Source organism: Anopheles coustani, chromosome 2 (genome assembly GCF_943734705.1).
Source record: "Anopheles coustani chromosome 2, idAnoCousDA_361_x.2, whole genome shotgun sequence".
Classification (NCBI taxonomy): domain Eukaryota; kingdom Metazoa; phylum Arthropoda; class Insecta; order Diptera; family Culicidae; genus Anopheles; species Anopheles coustani.
The window spans coordinates 70898322-70917842 of NC_071289.1; the positions used below are offsets into that span (position 1 = coordinate 70898322).

The window sequence follows — 19521 nt, forward strand, 5'->3', positions numbered from 1 at the left end:
CCTTGCGATAACAGGCAAAGAGGCTGCCGGTTGTAATCTCACACCAAAGAATACCCTATAGACGCCGGCAGCAAACGTCCAACGTCTCAGTTCACTTTTCACTTTCGGAAGACGTACGACTACGGCACGAAATGCTGGAGAACCTAGCTGTGGCGAGAGGTATCTTAGTGCTTAGCTTCCTCAGTCCCATACAGTGTGCAAATATCCTTGTGTTGATGAGTGTTCCTTCAGAGAGTCACTTCATATGGTACCTATGGCAAACAGTTCGAATTTCAAGCGTGGATATAATTATTTTCGGAAAAACTCCTCTAGGATACGACCGATCGTGAATCGCTTAGCTGAGGCTCATCACAATGTGACGATTCTGTCGGTTAACGTTGACCGTGCTGCACAGGCGAACGTTTCCTATATTCACCTGGAAAACAGCTATTACACCCTGTACGGCAATGGAACGGCGAAGAATGACATTTTGAAACGATCTAATGAAGGAGCAATGAAGGCTACAATATCTTTCTACCGGTTTGCACTGCTGGGATGCGAAGGTAATACCCGAGAACCCTACAGAAGTGCCTTAGTTTATTTTACATATTCGTTTACTTTCAGGCGCTGTCACCTCAGATGGATTAAAACGGATTCTCCAATATCCGCCCCACTTTCGATTCGATCTCATCATCTACGACTTTACCTGTGGTCCTTGTCTGCTCGGTTTGATGCACAAGTTCCACTACCCGCCACTGGTGAGCGTCACTGGGTTCGGTCTGCCACAGTTCACCGAGAGTTTAGTCGGTGGACATAAGGCTTCCTCGTATGTGCCACACTTTACGCAACTCACCGATAACCCGATGCCGTTTGGGCAACGTTTCGTTAACGCGTACGTTCACCTGTTTGATAGTCTCTACCGGAAGTTTGTTTTCCTGCCGGAACTAACCGCAATCGCTCAGCGACCTTTCGACTATCCTCTGCCCGATCTTGCCGAACTGGAAAAGCGTACGCTGATAATGCTGACCAACTCTAACCCGGCACTGGATCCACCAGAATCACTGCCACCGAATGTCATCCCCGTCGGGGGGCTACAGATCGTCCCAGCCAAACCACTGCCGGAAGAGCTGGACACCTTCATCTCGACCGCCCCGAAGGGCGCGATCCTGTTCGCGATGGGTACCAACTTCAAGAGTAAAATGTTTACCCCCGAGCGGCAGCTAATGTTCCTGGAGGCATTCGCGGCCCTTCCCGAGTATCACATTCTGTGGAAGTTTGACGACGACCGGCTGCCCAGGCGTGCCACTCCGAATGTGCTGGTGCGTCCCTGGATGCCGCAGAACGACATTCTAGCACATCCACGTTTGCGTGCCTTCATTACACACTGCGGACTAATGAGCACACAGGAGGCAACGTACCATGCGGTGCCGACGATCGGTATTCCCATCTACGTCGACCAGCATCTCAACCTACACCGGACGATGCAAGCCGGGGCCGCCGTCAAGCTGGAGTTGGCGACCCTAACGAGTGCCAAAATCGTGGAAGCGCTCCGGGAGGTGCTGGAAAACGACTCGTACCAGCGGGCGATCAATGCACGATCGGCGCTCTTTCGCGATCAACCGGAAAAGCCGCTCGATCGGGCCATCTGGTGGATCGAATGGGCCCTCCGGCACCCCCGGGAGGAACGACTTCGTTCGAAAACGATCGAAATGCACGCTTTCACCTCGAGCGGGTACGATGTGGCATTTTGTTCTTTGCTGTTGCTTCTTGCTCTATTTGTTGTTGTCAGGAAAACGCTTTCGAGGCTATTTTCCAGAAGTAAAAAGACGAGCAAAAGTAAAATGTCCTAGACTTATACTGTAGATACCGTATTAAGATTCAAATGAAATGTTGATGAAGTTATTTGTCGAATTGATCAAAAATTGGTTTTTGAACCTCTTATCGTGAAAATCTCTACCGTATATAAGGAACTGAATATAACCTTCTACTGAATACAAGGCACTGATCAAAAACAGTACGCTTCTCGGAAGTCGGATTATCTACGGTCGTTTCTGGTTTTATTCTAAACGTTGTTTACTGTACTGTTGAAGTTCTTTCCAGAGGACTGTGAGAAATTTTACTATCTAAAACCACGTTTTTATATAAAAAAAAGCTAATTATTGATTTGTTTCCTAAATTAAATAAAAAAACAATTTGGTGTTGTTTTCAATTAACTTCTACTTTAAATGATTAATATTTATTTACTTTATGGAACGTTTTCCGTATCATCGCGACATCCGTCCATCTAATGCCAAGGATGAAATCGACAGTCTATTGTGGTTGTTTTCTTTCTGAGATTATTCGCTCTAGCTTCTAATCACGTGATTCCAAAAAGATAATAATTTTAAAGAAATATCGCTTTTGTAGATTCACTTATTAACTTTATTAATATTTTCCAACATCTTTACGGAGCGCATGGCAAAAAGAGTCACTAAAGCAGTTAGTCCACGGATATTGCTTGACTCGCATTTGAGCATAGGTGTCGCTGTGCCTTAAAAGTAACCTCTACCGTTCTCTAGCTTAAGGTGGTTAGCACAACGGTTGCGTGAAATCGTATGTGGTCGTTATACTTTTAAAAGCGTCACAGTACTGTTTCAGCAGTTCGCCGTAGTTATCTTTATTCTCCACACCGCACAGCACCGTCGCCTGGGCCGATATCCTGGCGACGAGTAGCATTAGGCAGGCAAAAACGAGCAGAACTGTCGGTACACGGCACATTTTTGGTAACTTAAAACTGTATGAACACGGGGCACGAACTGAGATTTAACTGGTTTAACGATGTCTATGGCACGTACTTTAAATACTGTATCCCATGGTCGGATATTCAACACCGGGCACGTTACAAATGCCGGGATAGAACTATTTGAGCAATTGGTTTCACTCACTACTACGTCACGGATCCGAACGATGCCGTCGCTACGACCTTCAACGGTGCGCGTCTGCGTATGGGGGAAAACAAGTACCGAACGATACTGTCGGAATTATTTTCGTTTCTTGTCCCCGTCTACCCCAGACGGTACCCTTCGGCACAGTTTCGATAGCACGAACAGACCAAGTATGGGAATGGCGGCGAAAAACAGGGCCACGTCTAGCAGATACGTTCGAACAAATCCGAGCCGCAGCACCGGTGACTCAAGCTCGGTAGTGTTGGGATGTCGTAGCAGCCACTCGATCCACCAGACGGCACGAGCTAATGGCTTTTCCGGCTGGTCGCGGAACAGCGCCGATTGGGCGGCCATTTTGCTGCGATACTGGGGGTTCTCCAGCACCTCCCGGATGGCGTCACGCAGCTGCCCGGTGGTCATCGTTTGAAAGGCCACACGTTTGGCTACTCCCGAGCGAATGCAGCGTTCGAGGTTCTATAAAAAAAAAATCAACGCAAAATGTTTAGTACATTTTCGGTGGTTAAATCACACCCGTTCCGATCCTACCCGGTGCTGATCGGCAATGAACGGAATACCGACGATTGGCACTCCGTACCACGTGGCCTCGTGAGTGCTCAGCAGACCGGCGTGTGTGACGAATGCTTTCGTCCTCGGGTGCGCCAAAATGTCATTCTGCGGCATCCACGGCCGGATAAGCACATTCTTTGGCAGTGGAATGCCCAAGTCGGATTCAAACTTCCACAGGAAATTATAGTCGGGCAGCTGGCGGAATGCTTCCACGATCATCTTCTGCCGTTCGGTATCGAGCTGATCCGAGCGCACGTTGGTACCGAGGGAAAACAGGACCGTACCCTTGCGGCTTGCATTCACGAACTGCTCGAGGTCCTTCGGCAGGGCCAGCGGTTCGCGGATCTGCAAGCCACCGACGGCAATCAGGTTCGGCGGAGCCGATTCCGGAAAGTCGATCGAGTAGTGTGCATTCACTAGCATCAGCTTCGAACGTTGGTGTAGCTCGGGGGCGTAGGGCATATCCTCGTAGGGGAAGTACTTGCGCATCATGGCGTCTATTCTCGGATTGGAAACATAGTTCCGGTAGCTTCAAATGACGAAAAGATAGAAAGTCATGCAAGCTGCTCGCTGCCGATCATCTACTACTCCCCCGTCATACTTACAACACATCGGTAAGACTCAGCAAAGTGTTGTGGATTCGCTGAACGAAGCTCATATCCGTATCGTAGCTGAGCGAATAGAACGGCACGTACGAGTAGAACTTATGTCCTCCGATCACCTCCGTCGAGTAGGGAGGGTTATTGAAGGCGGTCACACTGACCAGTGGCGGATACTTGAACTTATGCAGCAATCCCAGCAGGCACGGGCCACAAGTGAAATCGTGCAGTACCAGGTCAAACCGAAACTCGTCCGGATAGTCCATTACCGTCCGAAGTCCTTTCGATTTCAGCGTACCTACCGAAGATCAAACAACATTCAATGCGCATCTCGGTACGATCATCAACAACACAACCTGTCGACTCACGCCTACCTGCACACTCATTCACAACAAAGTCGCGATAGAATGAGATGACACTTTTGAACAGATTCTCGTTCGCCATCTCCATCAGATCGAGCGATTCCGGACCCGTGTAGAGCGTTGGATAGATCTCCTCCAGATGGACGTAGTGCACATTGGTCGGCTGATCTTTCTCCACGTCCGCCGACAGGATGGTCAAGTTGTGACCTTCACGGGCAAGGGCATCCATAATGGCACGGTTCCTATAACATCAGGATTGATAACAAGCACAAAAATCCCACATCGAAAGTACTATTTCTTTCGCAACCCTTGCTATTACCATATGTGATGACTGGGGCTTGCGACTCCCATCAGACATAGTATATTTGCTCCATTAACCGCATAACCGACGGAGCAAAGTACCAACAACACTAGTGACTCACGCATGTTTCGGGACAGACACGGCTATCCAGATCAAGGCAACCCAAACGACTGAAACCGCATTTTGGGGACTCAGTCACAGTTTACATCATCGGTGGTCAAGTTCACCAAGACACACACACTAAATATAGAAATGGTACGGCCTCGAACAATGTCATCGTGCCCCCGCTCCCCCCTTGCGTCGATGATGGAAATTGATGCGCTAATGTTATCGCCACCCGGACGCGCACGATTTGCTCCCGATGCCTCATAAATGACACCAACGATGCCATATCGCACCGTGTATTATGCAGATTTGAATTTGAACCATGCACACAAACAACCATGTCTCCAATCGGCACAGTCAGTTAACGGACCTTCCCTTCCTTGACATCATACACCCTTGCTTCCCCGTGCGACGAGAAAACCAAACCTATCATCTTCAATTGACTTTGAAATATTGTGCACCGATTCAGTGTTGCTTCCGTTTCGTCTGATAACTGCCTGGAAACAACGCGTTCCTACACAGTTATCAGATATGTTTAACAAAGATAAACATCATGGCGCGTATCTTTAGCACCTCAAAAACGGGATATGCTTAATGAATCAAATTGTCTGTGATGTTTAAAAAGCAACCACGATAAGCCGTTGCCAAGGTGATAAAACCGCGGAACGCTAAAGGCCAAGCGTTTTTGGGTAGATTAACCATTGCGCGGGTGAAATAAAAAAATATGCAGGATTCGGAAAGGGATTTGAGTATAATATTTCCAAACCGTATTTTTTCGGAAAACCTGTGAAATTTATCAGACTTTTGTTTACAGATGTCTTTTAGTTTCATACGAACTGTTTATGCGTGGTTTTCAATATTTACACAACAAGACTTTTAAACATGAAACATAACTCTCTCAAGAGTATCATGTTTATTGGAAGCGTAAAGAAGAACGTGTTGTTTTAACACAACAAACGAGGTATGACTTCCAAGGGTTCATAAAGCCATGTTGATAAGCGATAAGCTGTTATAAAATCTAATTTTTAATAGCAAATAATTTTAAGCACAGCTTAGCAATTCGACGCCGACAAACGCGTCTCATGGCGAATCTAGAAAGCAAACACATCGTTTTGCACAATTCTGCTCCATCATCTCTCCAATTGAAACGGCTCTCTAGCGTTAAACCGGCAGTTAGTTAGTTTAATTTACTCAACACACGTGATGACGATCGCCCGGAGAGAAGTTTGCTTCGACGCCGGTTGGCGGCAGACGCCGTTATTTGATCGCAGCTCGTCGCAGCATAAGGATGGGTCAGCGGGTGAGGATCACAACGATCGTCGCGGTGATACTGGGAGTAAGCTATGGGGTGAATTACGCTTGCTGTGCCAACATCCTTTGCCTCATGGGGATTCCGAGCCCCAGCCATCACATCTGGAACCGTGCGCTGGTAAACGCTCTGGCAGCTAACGGTCACAACCTGACGGTTGTATCGCCGGACATCGAGCTGAAGCCGCACGTAAACGTGACGTACATTCATCTGGAGGAAACATACAACGCGATCCACGAGGGTTCGACGGCGATCGACTTCTACGAGATGGCGCAGGCGGGCGTGGTGGATAGTTTGAAGATATTCTACAACTACGCTATCTCGATGTGCATCGGGATTCTCGGCTCGAAGGGCTACCGGACGATCATGAGCTACCCGAGTGATTATAAGTTTGATCTGGTGCTGTACGACTTTACCTGCGGTCCGTGCTTACTCGCCGTGTACGACAAGTTTGGGCAGCCACCGATGGTTGGTGTCACCGGGTTCAACACTCCACCCTACACGACCGATCTGATTGGCGGGCACAAGTATTACGCATACGTTCCGTACTACACCCTGGACTATGACACCAACATGAACTTTTTCCAGCGGTTCTACAATGCGGTCATCCATTGGATTGATTATTTGTAAGTCTGTTTCTACTGTATGTTGTATAAGACCGCTAACATTTGATCTCGTTAAACATCCAACACAGCTACAGGAATTACGTTTTTCTTCCCGAAACGGATCGCCTCGTACGGGAGCACCATCGGGCAACGGATCTTCCATACCTTGCCACCTTGGACCAGAAGATGATGCTCATGCTAGTCAATTCGCACCACTCCGTGGACTTCCCAGAACCGGTCCCGCAAAATGTGATTCAGGTCGGAGGCCTGCAAATACTGCTCCCTAAACCACTGCCAGCCGACATCGACCGGTTTATACGGGCCGGCAAGAAAGGATCGGTACTGTTCTCCCTCGGAACCAATGTGCTAAGCAAGGACTTGGGCCCGGAACGTATCCAGGCGCTTCTGCGCGCCTTCCAGCAGATGCCGGCATACAACTTTCTGTGGAAGTTCGAAACCGACCTACCGTACGAGCTGCCGTCGAACGTGATGATCAAGAAGTTTCTCCCCCAAAACGATATCCTGGCGCATCCACACATCAAGGGCTTTATGACGCACGGGGGCTTGCTGAGCACACACGAGGCAACGTGGTACGGTGTGCCGATGATCGGCATCCCCGTCATCGCCGATCAGTACCGAGTAAGGGAGTAAGCTCCCCTTCTTCTAAGCCCAACCAATTAACCTTTTTTAATCTTCTCCTTTCCTCAAGAATCTTGCCAAATCTATCCGCGCTGGTGTTGCGGAAAAGGTGGACCTTTGGGATATGAGCACCGAGAAGATCCGCAACACTGTGCTACAGGTACTGGAACAGCCCAGGTACCGGAAGGCTATGGAGACCCGGTCGAACCTGTTCCGGGATCAACCGGACACTCCGCTCGAACGTGGCGTATGGTGGGTGGAGTGGGCCCTGCGCCACCCGAACGCAAAGTCCATAAGATCGCCCACCCTCGACCTGGGACCGTGGAGAAGCGAACTGTACGATGTGAAGCTATGTCTAGTGCTGGTGGTGCTGTTTATTGCCTGTACCTTGAAGAAAATACTCTGCACGCTTTTCACGAAAACGTCCAAACCGAAACAAACGAAGAAGAAATCACAGTAGTAAAGTTTATCTACAGTTGAGCACCCTCATCTCAGCCAAAGGAAGAGACTAATGTTAGCGAGACGAATGTTAGCTATGATCAAGTGTGAATAAATGCAACGGAACCCAAGACGAACTCAGAACAGAACTTAGTTAGTTTTGCTCACGTAGCGCTTTTTGCCATCAACTTCTAATTATGTATCATTTCCTGCACGAAGCTGCATGAGAGTATACACGTGCCATGCTAACTTGCCTTGTAGCATCGACAATGCGTTTCATAATACGTTACTTTCAAATCATTCTAGAGTTTATTATATGAAAAAAAAACCGCAGCAAACAGATTGAAGTGAGTGAATAAAACTCTTCCATCAGACCTATTCAATAGTCATTCATCAACAGCGGCGTACACTACCGACAATGGCACGTTGTATAATCGTGTTCTATCTCTTGGTAACCTTCGGTGTCCGGTACCTGCAGTGTGCAAATATTCTCTGTCTAACGCCCGTGCCGAGTCCAAGCCATCACATATGGAACCGGGTGTGGATAGAGGCGCTTGCTGCACGCGGCCATAACCTGACCGTCGTTTCGGCCGATGTGGAAAAAACCACGCACCCCAACGTAACCTACATCCATCTGGAGCATGCCTATTCGGACCTACACGACGATCTCGATCTGTTCGAGATGGCAGGCAATAGTGCGCTGCTCGGCATCAAGGATCTGTACGCTTGGGGTATTGCCATGTGCAAGGGAGTGCTGCGATCGGAAGGGCTCCGGGCGATTCGTTCCTATCCGAACGATTTCCGCTTCGATCTGGTCATTGCCGATATCACCTGTGGGCCGTGTTTGTTTCCGCTGATCCACAAGTTCGGTTATCCCCCGTTGATCGCCGTTACGGCGTTCAACAATCCACAGTTTACGATCGATTTCGTCGGCGGGCACAAACACTACGCGTACGTGCCGTTCTTTACGGTGAATTACGATTCGGACATGGGGTTCCTGCAGCGGTTCCACAACTGGATCTTGCACAACGTTGATCATATGTAAGCCGCGCGATCATGACGTCGTATACCATTGCTTAATCATCCAATGTATCCCTTTCAGATACCGACAAAACGTGTTCGTACCTCATGTAGAACGAATGGTAAGGAACCACTTCCGCTACGAAGGGATGCGATCACTGGCGGAAATCGAACACGGTACCTTTCTACTGCTGGCAAACTATCACTATTCTGTCGATTTTGCCGAGTCAATTCCACCGGCGCACATTCCGGTCGGGGGGCTTCAGATACGACCACCCAAGCCCTTGCCCGACGATCTCGCTCAATTCCTTGCGTCCGGCCGAGAAGGTTCGGTTTTGTTTTCCCTCGGTACCAACGTGCTCAGTGCGGATCTGGGCGAAGAGCGCATCCAAATGTTCCTCGATGCATTCCGGCAGCTACCGCAGTATAATTTTTTGTGGAAATTTGAAGCCACACCTAATTTTCCCGTGCCACCGAATGTTCTGATGCGAAAATTTTTACCCCAAAACGATATCCTGGCGCACCCGAACGTGAGGGCGTTCATCACCCATGGCGGTATGTTAAGCACACACGAGGCAACCTGGCACGGTGTCCCAATGGTTGGCATACCGTTCATCTGCGATCAGTACCGGGTAAGTAAACGTTCCACTCTCCTCCGATGCTTGACTAATTCTTTCATCTCATTCAGAATCTGCACAAATCCGTCGGCGCTGGAGTGGCGATACGTTTGACGCATGATTCTTTATCGACAGCAGCAATAAAAGGCGCCCTCATGGAGGTGCTGCATAATCCTAGCTTCCGTGACAACATGCGGCAGCGTTCTGCACTACTACGGGATCAGCCAGAGCATCCACTCGAGCGGGCCGTTTGGTGGATCGAGTGGGCACTCCGTCATCCGAACGTGAACGCCATCCAGTCGCCAACGAAACGATTATCATTCTGGCAGTACGAGCTGTACGACGTGAAGCTGACACTACTGATGGTAGTCATAATCGGCGCTTATCTACTGAAACACATTATCGTTAGCTATGTCATGCAACCGAAGGTGGCCCAACGTATGGGAAAGAAAAATAACTAGCACAAAACGAACGAGCAACGAATGTCGTTAAAGTGTACGGTAATTTATGTAATGAAAAGCTTTTGCCCAGGGGCGGAAAACCTTTTTCTGAAGGAGGCCAGATTGAAGGTGTGAAATTAAAAAATGCCGAAGGAATTTAAATAGGATAAGACAAAGTGGCACACCATGGATGGCATTGCTTCCCGTTTTAAACAGTATGGGAAATTGAAGAATGAAAAAACAAAGAGATAGACAAAATGAGCATATCTTTAAAAAGTTTAAAATTTTAGAAAAACATACTTGTGCTACAATTAATCAAATTTTTGAGAGAGTACTACCAAAAATAAACCACATGAATGAGAATGATATTGGCATTTGAACAAAATACAACATAAGTTCTCCATTCTATTCTATTATTTACTCAAGATAACGACTTGAATTAGTCTTGTCTAGGGGTTGCTGAACCCTGCTTTGCAAAATGACATAAAAACAAGGTCAAGCACATTTTTTGCGCCTTCACGCATACCTAGCTCGCTGATAATGGAGGCTGAACAAATCAGCGGAATCATGTTAGACACAATTTTATACGCTGTCAACCATCATGAGCAAGGCAGACTCTATCTCACCAACACAGAATCGTTGCATTCATGCTAATTAAGGTACGCTGTAATGGGTCCGAGAGCTAAACCTCAGTCGATAAGATTCCAACAATGGGGCAGAACGGATTCCTTCGCTTCGCCCTAGCCGGCGTGGCTGTCCTATCGGTTTGTGTCAATTTGAGCCATAGTATTAACATTCTGTGCATAATGACCGTCCCAAGTCCTAGCCATCATATTTGGTAAGTAAAATTGATGGTAGTATTTTATGTTTGAAATACAAACAGGTTCCGTCTTCCAGGAACCGTGTCATTATGGAAGAGCTAGTCTCGCGGGGACACAACTTGACCGTAGTCTCCCAGGATGGTGATAAATCCCGCACCAATCTTACCTACATTATGCTGGAGAAGGTGTACCCCGCCTTGTACGAAGAGGATGGGTTGGATTTAATAGAAATTGCGAAGGAAACACCGCTGCAATCGTTGTTCACCTTCAAACAGTTTTACCTGGGCATGTGCCGTGGTGCGCTGAAATCGGACGGCCTGAATGTGATTCTTAACTATCCAGATAGCTTCCAGTTCGATCTGGTACTGTACGACTTTGGATGTGGTCCATGTCTCCTGCCACTTTTGCACAAGTTCCGTTATCCACCGTTGATCAGCGTGACGCCATTTGGCAATCCTCCTTATTCGGTCGACGTCGCCGGTGGTCACAAGCACTACGCCTATGCGCCACACTATGCCCTTCCCTTCGGTGTTCAGATGACATTCATCGAAAGGGCTTACAATACAATTTTAAATCTGTTGGATGCTGGGTAAAATTTCATGCATAGCTACAAAAATTACAACCATTAGAAGGTATGATCCTATTTTCCCAATCCTTGCAGATTTAGAAAGTTTGACACCATGCCCCAACTGGATAGGATGGTGCAAGATCATTTCAAGTATACTGATCTGCCTTCCCTGGAGGATATCGAGCAACGAACGGTTGTTATGCTGCTGAACACTCATCCAACGATCGATTCCCCGGAACCGTTGCCACCAAATGTGATACCTGTTGGAGGGGCACACATCAGGGAACCAGCACCCTTGCCAGGGGATTTGGAAAAGTTTATGGTAAGCGCCAAAAAAGGTGCCGTTTTATTTTCCCTCGGATCGAACGTACGCTCTGATATGATCGGAGAGGAACGGCAGCGCATGTTTATCGAGGCATTCCGACAGATGCCGGAATATAATTTTCTGTGGAAATTTGAATCGGATCTTAAAATTCCGCTTCCACCGAACGTTATCATCAGGCCGTGGCTACCTCAGAATTCTATCCTGAACCATCCAAACATTAAAGGGTTCATAACGCATTCCGGAGGATTAAGTACACAAGAAGCGTCCTGGTTCGGTGTGCCATTGATAGGAATGCCTTTCTTCGTCGATCAACATCGGGTAAGTAACATCCACAACCCAGAACGCTGCAAAGAAATGACCGAACTGTATGTTATCATTCTTTCTACTGTTCACAGAATCTCAAGCGATCGCTGATCGCTGGAGTTGCGGAGAAATTAGATTTCAGCTCTCTTTCCACACGTAAAATAAAGGAAACAGTTTTGAAGGTACTGGAGACTCCTTCGTATCGGGAGAACATGCTGCGCCGTTCCATCTACTTCCGCGATCAGCCAGATAAACCGCTGGATCGTGCAGTATGGTGGATCGAATTTGTCGCCCGTCATCCAGCGCCTGAGCATCTTCGATCACCGACTCTTGAGTTGGGTACCATAAGATCCAATCTGTTGGATGTGTACGCCTTCTTTGCCGGTATATCCATCTTCACGGTTTGGCTCATTATGTTTGCCATTAGGAGCGTAATTTGCCGCAAGCGATCAGCGTCGAAGAAAAAGCACGAATAAACATGTCACATAAATAAATCGATTACTTTTTTGTACTAGGTTAGATAAACAACTGAATACTTTCCTCCTACGTCACGTTCTAAAACCATCCTAAAATCATTCTTCATTTCATTTGCTCAAATCGATGCTGTTGGGATCACTTACCTTACTCCTGGATCATTCCTAGGCGAAGTTTCTTCAACCACTTTGTGGTATGTTAATTGTTGCAGAACACTTGTTCACAAGACTTAATAGTATTTCACTTGTTCAAATGTTCAGAACACATCGATTTCACATCACAAACTGAACAACTTATTTCTAATAAACACAGGCGGACGGAAAATAATAAATTCCAGTGCTGCGTCATCGTTTTAGTCGGTCACTAGCGCAACACACCATCTTGGTTGAAAGACAAAAGGCAGCCTACCTTGTTCCTAGTAGTAAGCTGTGGAAGATCATTCACACGTTATTTCGGAAAACGCGAGACTACGATAGAATAATTACTTTCATTCCATTTGCTAAAGGCAAACGACTATTAAGTTGTATTAAAAACTTCTAATTTATTTATAAAACGTATTTTTACTACCTGCACGTACTAATTTTGATCACATTATGATACTCTTTGAGGCCACTGTCCAACGTCGTATTGTGTCAACATTCCATGACGTCACCGTTGAAGCTGTCAACCGCACTGTCAACCGAACCCGGTTCCGAACACTAAAAAAACGCACGAAAGGAAATGGAAAGACACATTCGGAGTTTGGATTCCAGCAAGTGCAGGTCGGACACGCCAATCTGTTGATTTGTTAACAAAACTCAAGTGTCGCCGGTCGACAGAAACAGAACCACCACTCGAAGTGCATCCATCATGAGTAACGGAAGGCATTTGGCCAAGGGTAAGCGCAAACAGCAGTGTTAAATTCAACGGGCGAATGCGATTGCTAGCACAATGTTCGGTGAATTCCAAAGCTCCAAGAGGAAGAAGCATCCATGTTTAACATGGGTGAGGTATATTTAGCACCGAGTTCGGTGATGTCATCAGTTGATCTTCGATGAGGTATACTAGGGCCTACCTTAACCCACGATGTGATACCGTGGCTGATAAAACAACTATCAGCAAGATAGGAGATGCTTCCGGGAACCCATCTTCGATTCCGATAAGTTAATTGCGAAAGACAATGACTTGTGTGATTTTATTTCTGTCGGTGTCGCTGTGCTATCGATCGGCGCCGAGACTGTTCCAGAAGGCTGATTTTAGAATGCTTCTGATTGCTTAATGGATTATTCTTCTTTTTTACGTAGGTTCCTCGGCACCGGTTCTACCCAACGATGGAAAGCTGGTGCTGTACTCGATGCGTTTCTGCCCGTACGCCCAGCGTGTGCACCTGATGCTGGACGCCAAGAAGATCCCATACCATACCGTCTACATAAACCTGAGCGAAAAACCGGAGTGGTACTTTGAGAAAAATCCCCTCGGCAAGGTGCCCGCCCTGGCGGTGCCGGGCAAGGAGGGCATCACGCTCTACGAATCGCTGGTACTGGCCGACTACATCGAAGAGGAATACTCGACCCAACAGCGCAAGCTGTACCCGACGGATCCGTTCCGTAAGGCGCAGGATCGTATTTTGATCGAGCGCTTCAGCGGCGTCATTACCGCCTACTATCGTATTCTGTTTTCCACCGACGGCATCCCGCCGGGCGCGATCACGGAGTTTGGCATTGCGCTGGACGTTTTCGAGAAGGAGCTCAAATCAAGGGGCACGGCGTACTTTGGGGGCGATAAGCCCGGCATGATCGACTACATGATTTGGCCGTGGTGCGAGCGGGTCGATTTGCTGAAGTTTGCGCTCGGTGATAAGTACGAGCTTGATAAGGAACGTTTTGGTAAATTGGTAAGTGCAGTAGTAGCGCCGGAAATATGTTGCATTTAATCTTACTGTGCCTCATTTTTATTTTACTATAGCTGCAATGGAGAGATTTGATGGAAAAGGATGATGCCGTGAAACAGTCTTTCATCTCGACCGAAGACCACACCAAGTTTTTGCAAAGCCGCAAGAATGGCGAAAATAACTACGATATTTTGGCGTAAGCATTCAGTGCCCATAATTCCATCCAAGATCCATTTAAATGTATGACGCATAACACGAGCGTTCCGCGGATAACATTCAGTAATGCACCCTCTGTATCATCACATTTCCTAACCGGCAAACAGTGTATTATTAACCCTTATATATGTTAAAAAAGTGGCATCAAATGCAAATATCAAAGCTTTTTAGGTTTGATGAAATAAATTGATACATTCAAAACTGTATATGTGGTTGTTTGGGGGAGTGTTTCTATCGATTCGGCCTATGAAGATGTGCTCTGGTGTGACTAATCATTGAATTCTGTTCTAAAATTTGTGGACTATCTGTGCGCTTATGTCACCCCACACGCAAATAATTCTTCGAGCACAAATTAAACACCACCGGTTTCAGCACAGCAAAGCGTGTGGCATTGTATAACTTATCATCTATAGATTTGTGCAGAAACATTTCTAATTTTTCATCATTAAAGGGGGCAGTTTGTAATGGTTTGTAAAACGGCTTTTTGCAGAAACGACGCTAAGAAACCCAGACTGGAGTGAAGGAATCTACAAACGGCGTGGAATCTTGCGGCTGAACTGAATTTAGTATAACGCAAAACATTCTCTTGCTCCGTAAACAAACTTCCACAGCGCAGATTTACTGCAAGGGATGGTTCTGTGAGTGAAAAAAGATACTGCAAGGTGATATTTTATCAACATTTTTCCGATAAATCCAAGTGTTCGTGTTCAATAAAACGTTTTCATAAAAGATCTTTTCAACACCACAAGCTTACGTTTTTTGTAAGTAAACGAGTTTATCTAAATGAACAGTATTAAAAACTCTTCCAAATTTGATAAAGAGGTGCGATCTTCAAAACTTATAATCGAACCAATTTCACTAACATTTATTACATACAAACGAGTGATTTTTACTATCTGAAACTTTTTTATTGGGAAGTTTGATTGATTTTCGATATTCAGGAACATTCAGAAAGTACCCCGAAGTTTTCGGATTTCAGTGTGACGCACAAACGCAAACCAATGCCACTGCACTTGTAATGAAAGGTTCAATTTTATTACTTTTATTTCACATCATACAATAAGATCGTGGGCATACCAGTGGCATAGAAGACATTGTCTTGCCATACCTTGACTTAACCATGAACCACAATAATTCCTCGACGTACGGCCTCAGAGCAGGAATCGTCAAAGTCTAGCTCGCGGACAATCCTTAAACCAACCCAGAGTATGAAAGTACGCTAGGTAATGACAAATTACTCTTCAAATGATTTACGTCGTCCCTGGCAAAAATGGTTCCCATAAATAGATCCCGTCAGTGAAATGAGACAAACTTAGTAGGATCGGTTTTGAATGTTTTCAAAAGAAATTATCTCACAATTATTTGATCTACACTTTTTGGATGCAATTGTTATCCGTCGCCAATAATCGATACTAAGTAAAATAGTTCATTAAATAAAAGATCAAACACGCACGTTTACACCTAAATACGTAGAAGAAAAACGAAATCTTCAGCAAATGTTTTCACAAAATAATTCAAAGCAACTAAACTTATGATTCTATTCTTAACGTTAAAGTTTAATTTTGGTCAATTTAAAAGTGCGGGGCTAAGGTTGAGCTGTTTTGATAAATGTTCAAAAGCTCGGCCGTACATCGAGGCGATCGAGGTCGTACGCAACTGTTAATTCCGAACCATGAGTTCCACGGCTCCGAACCATTTTTTTCCTTCCTAAAGAGACCAATCCTCTACAGATTTCCCGTGCTACACGCTGCCACAGGAAGCATTACAAATTGAAATATATATATCTAGCGCCTTCTCACTCTCTTTCTTCGTAGCCTTTTGTTTGTTTGATTCCTATATAAAGCCTATTTATCAACATCTACCGTTTACGTTACGTGAATTATAGATTAAAATTGTGACGAAATGAATCAGCACATCAGTTGAGGGGGGAGGGTGTAGGTGGAAACGAACGTCAGCCCGTTTTAGGCTCCTTCGTGCGCTTCCGCTACGTGCGATTGCCAGTCGTACGCCGATATGAAATAGGACGAGCACATGTCGCACCGAAACGCCGAGTCGAGCGAGTTGCCATCGTTGCTCTGCAAAGAAAAGGTACATTAGCGGTCTCATTCAAGCACGGTTCGCGATAAATGCCTTACCGAGATGCGTCTCCGTTTTACCAAACCCTGGTCCATGATGCAGTGGCCCGACACGTGCTGTACCCAGCCCGTCGGCGTGGTGAAGGATTCGTGGCATAGCTGACAGTTCAATCGGGAGTAGACTAGCTGATCGAGCGGCGTTCCTAGCTGATGGTCGTCGTCCTCGTTGTCCAGATCAACGCATGGCTGATCGTCCATGGATGTGTTGGGTAGATTCAGCTCGTCGTAGTCGAACTCGATCAGCGCTTCCAGCTTCGAGCCGTTCTCATCGTTCGTACCGATCGGACTATTCGTGTGGGTGCTGAAGGGCGAATTCCTCGAGCCGGGAGATTTTGTTACGATTTCCATCATCGACTCATCAGACGTCAGCGTAACCATGTTGTCCAGCTCCTCGATGATGTCCCTTGGCGGGGAACGGATTTTTTCGGGTGACTTGCGTTGACTCAGTGCTGGCGCGGGCGTCGGCGTTGGCGGAGGTATCGATATCGGTGTCGGGGGCGATGCTGGGCAGGGTGGCGTGGGGGCTCGGGAGGTACGCGAATAGGCCGGCGATGGTGGCATCGATGGCGGAGTATCGGGATGTGGCGTCTCGGGAGCTGTTACAACAGGCGGTGGAGGCACCACCGCCGGCGGCAGCTTCTCCGTCTTCGAGACCATTTTCTCTTTACTGGGTTCATGTATTTCCTTCTCTTTGTCCGTCTGTCCGTCACCATCGATGGCCGTTTGCTTTCTTTGTTCGGTCGTCACATTTAGCTGCACGCTCGGACTCTGTTTGGCATGCGCCGTATCGTCCCCGATTTCTTGCTTCGGTTCTTTTTGTTCCGGCGGAGGTGTGACTGACTTTTCTGCGGGGCGCACAACGGGTTCGGCTTGCTTCTCAGGTACGGGCAGTGGCTTTTCGGGAACGATCGTCGGCTGCGTCGCCGGGGGTGTCTTTTCACCGCGTCCGGAATCCACTGACGGCGGGGGCGTGGGTGAACGCGACGGTGTTGGTGTCGGCGATGGCGTCGGTCGGGGGGAGATTGTGTTCTTGCGCTTCCGCGGATTGCTGACCGGTGGCGTCGGGTCCATGCTGAGATTTTTCGTCACCGAAACCAGCGGCATCGAGACGAGTCCCGGATGGCCCTTCTGGGACAGCATGCTCGGTGCCATCTTTTTGCAGAATCCATAGATACGCAGCAGCTCGCCGCACTGCATCACCTCGTCCAGCATTTCGGCCGGCACGATCGCCTCACCGGTGTACATGTACTGTAGTAGGCAGTGCGTTGCCGAGCGTGTTATCATCGGAGGCAACACGATCGGTATGGTTTGCAGCGACAGCAGGTTCGCCTTTTCGAACACATTTGCAAAGTACTGAAAGAAAGAAAGTCATCCCGATAAAAGGGGGCAGAAAAAAAACAATATGGAACATTTATGATGAAACTTTTTCACCGGGAAGTTGTACGACATTGCAGCGGGGAAAAAGGGAAACAAAAACAAAAGTCCTACCGAGCTAAACGTTCCCAGGATAAGTCTATGTGCCGGAATGGCGATGGTATCTTCATCGTTGCAGACAAACAACAATACGTCAGCATACCGATCATTTCTGTGGGGAACGGAAGAAAGGTTGATTGCGTTTGTTGATCGACGGTCGGTTGATTGGTTGATTGATTGAAGACTTCTTCTTCGAGCGGCCACCACCGTTCGAAACGTGACAAACGCTACTCACTTGCACAAATTTGCCAACGAGTTGTTCAGATTTGGCTGATATTCGTTCAGCTTCAGGTGATACTTGTCCGGTATCACTTGTCGCACCGGCGAAACGTGTCTCCTATTGATGTCGTAATTCGCACCGAATGGTATGCTTGCGCTGTACTTGTGACGCTGGTAATGATGATGTTGATGGTGATCGTAACCATTGTGGTAGGACTGTGGGCTCGGCATGCTGCTCATGCTGCTACCGCTTACACTCCGGATCGTCGACGATCGTGAGTGATAGTTCGTCCCGGTGACGTTTCCCATCTGATGCTTCTTCTCTTGCCGCTGCTGATGCCTTTGGTGGCTGAGTTCAGCCTGCGCTTCCTTAGCGTCCCTTTTCTTTTGCGCGTCGGTAAACAGATCGTGCAGCAACGGGAAGTAGGCACAGGCACGGTGTGCATTTTTGTTGCGGGATCGGGACGCTTTGAAGTATTGCTTCCGCAATGTGCGCAGCTTTGTTCGGATCTGATCCGGCGTGCGGTACGTCCCAATGATACGCAGATCGTCCGCCACGACCTTGAACGTGTCCAGTGCGCGAGACTTTTTACCCTCCGGTTGACACAGTATTTGTCCTGCAACGAATGAAAACAAGCATCAGCGTTGGTTATCACACCGCGTACCTTGAGCTAGCCGTATCAGGTGGGCCGATTTGTCAGCAACACAATTTCACAAGCCACCATAACAACGCGACGTCATTAACTCACTTTCTTTCAGGATGGCGATCAAATCTTGGACCTCCTCCTTTGACCAACTGTTTTCTTCATCCATGCCAGGTCACCGAATGCTGCGGGACGTTGGAATGGGAAAAACAAACACTCCTTTCGAAGAAACTGATGCCCTTCTAGAACGCACGTTCCCAGGGAAAATCCGAGCACCGTTCAAGGATCTGATGACAACACACTTTTCACTTCACGCACTCTGATTTCACTGCTCCACCTGCCGCAGTAGAAGCGTTGGTAGGGTTTCTTCCGATCGGAAAATAACTTTCACGGTCACAGGTAAACTTTACTGCCAATCAATGGTCGAGAGAAGCACTACTTTATCCACCAAACAATGGTTTTACAGGAGAATCTTTTCTACCCGAATCGTAAATAACGCCCCCAGTACAGCTCTGACGTACGTAACGCGAGCGGTGATGGTTTTACCCAAAGTGTATGCAAGAGGAAG

At 47.3% G+C, this 19521-nt stretch overlaps 5 protein-coding genes across 6 annotated transcripts; 3 read left to right on the forward strand and 2 right to left on the reverse strand.

The window, feature by feature from the left end:
* Positions 1–131: 131 nt before the first annotated feature.
* LOC131264932 (UDP-glycosyltransferase UGT5-like) lies at positions 132–1829 on the forward strand. Its single transcript, XM_058267195.1, has 3 exons — positions 132–247; positions 313–542; positions 604–1829. Exons 1-3 carry the CDS (start codon positions 132–134, stop codon positions 1827–1829), a joined length of 1572 nt encoding a protein of 523 aa, XP_058123178.1.
* Positions 1830–2386: 557 nt separating this feature from the next.
* Positions 2387–4857, reverse strand: LOC131264933 (UDP-glucosyltransferase 2-like). Its single transcript, XM_058267196.1, has 5 exons — positions 4751–4857; positions 4444–4673; positions 4076–4367; positions 3450–3999; positions 2387–3377 (listed from the first exon to the last, which is right to left on the reverse strand). The coding sequence occupies exons 1-5, from the start codon at positions 4855–4857 to the stop codon at positions 3000–3002; spliced, it is 1557 nt and encodes a 518-aa protein (XP_058123179.1). The 3' UTR covers positions 2387–2999.
* Positions 4858–6125: 1268 nt separating this feature from the next.
* Positions 6126–12398, forward strand: LOC131264934 (uncharacterized). Its single transcript, XM_058267197.1, has 11 exons — positions 6126–6772; positions 6841–7390; positions 7461–7849; positions 8048–8057; positions 8307–8869; positions 8931–9480; positions 9537–9903; positions 10650–10743; positions 10803–11315; positions 11388–11937; positions 12015–12398. Exons 1-11 carry the CDS (start codon positions 6126–6128, stop codon positions 12396–12398), a joined length of 4617 nt encoding a protein of 1538 aa, XP_058123180.1.
* A 719-nt stretch (positions 12399–13117) lies between these two features.
* On the forward strand, positions 13118–15127 carry LOC131265873 (pyrimidodiazepine synthase-like). 2 transcript variants are annotated; one of them, XM_058268213.1, is made up of 4 exons: positions 13118–13273; positions 13680–14269; positions 14341–14462; positions 14973–15127. In XM_058268213.1, the coding sequence occupies exons 1-4, from the start codon at positions 13246–13248 to the stop codon at positions 15001–15003; spliced, it is 771 nt and encodes a 256-aa protein (XP_058124196.1). In that variant the 5' UTR covers positions 13118–13245; the 3' UTR covers positions 15004–15127. The 2 variants fall into 2 exon arrangements, with proteins under 2 accessions (XP_058124196.1, XP_058124197.1); XM_058268214.1 differs by lacking the exon at positions 14973–15127 and having other exon boundaries at positions 14341–14682.
* A 671-nt stretch (positions 15128–15798) lies between these two features.
* LOC131267464 (uncharacterized) lies at positions 15799–19393 on the reverse strand. Its single transcript, XM_058270351.1, has 5 exons — positions 19059–19393; positions 18326–18926; positions 18106–18202; positions 16618–17970; positions 15799–16557 (listed from the first exon to the last, which is right to left on the reverse strand). Exons 1-5 carry the CDS (start codon positions 19120–19122, stop codon positions 16444–16446), a joined length of 2229 nt encoding a protein of 742 aa, XP_058126334.1. The 5' UTR covers positions 19123–19393; the 3' UTR covers positions 15799–16443.
* Between the last annotated feature and the right edge of the window lie 128 nt (positions 19394–19521).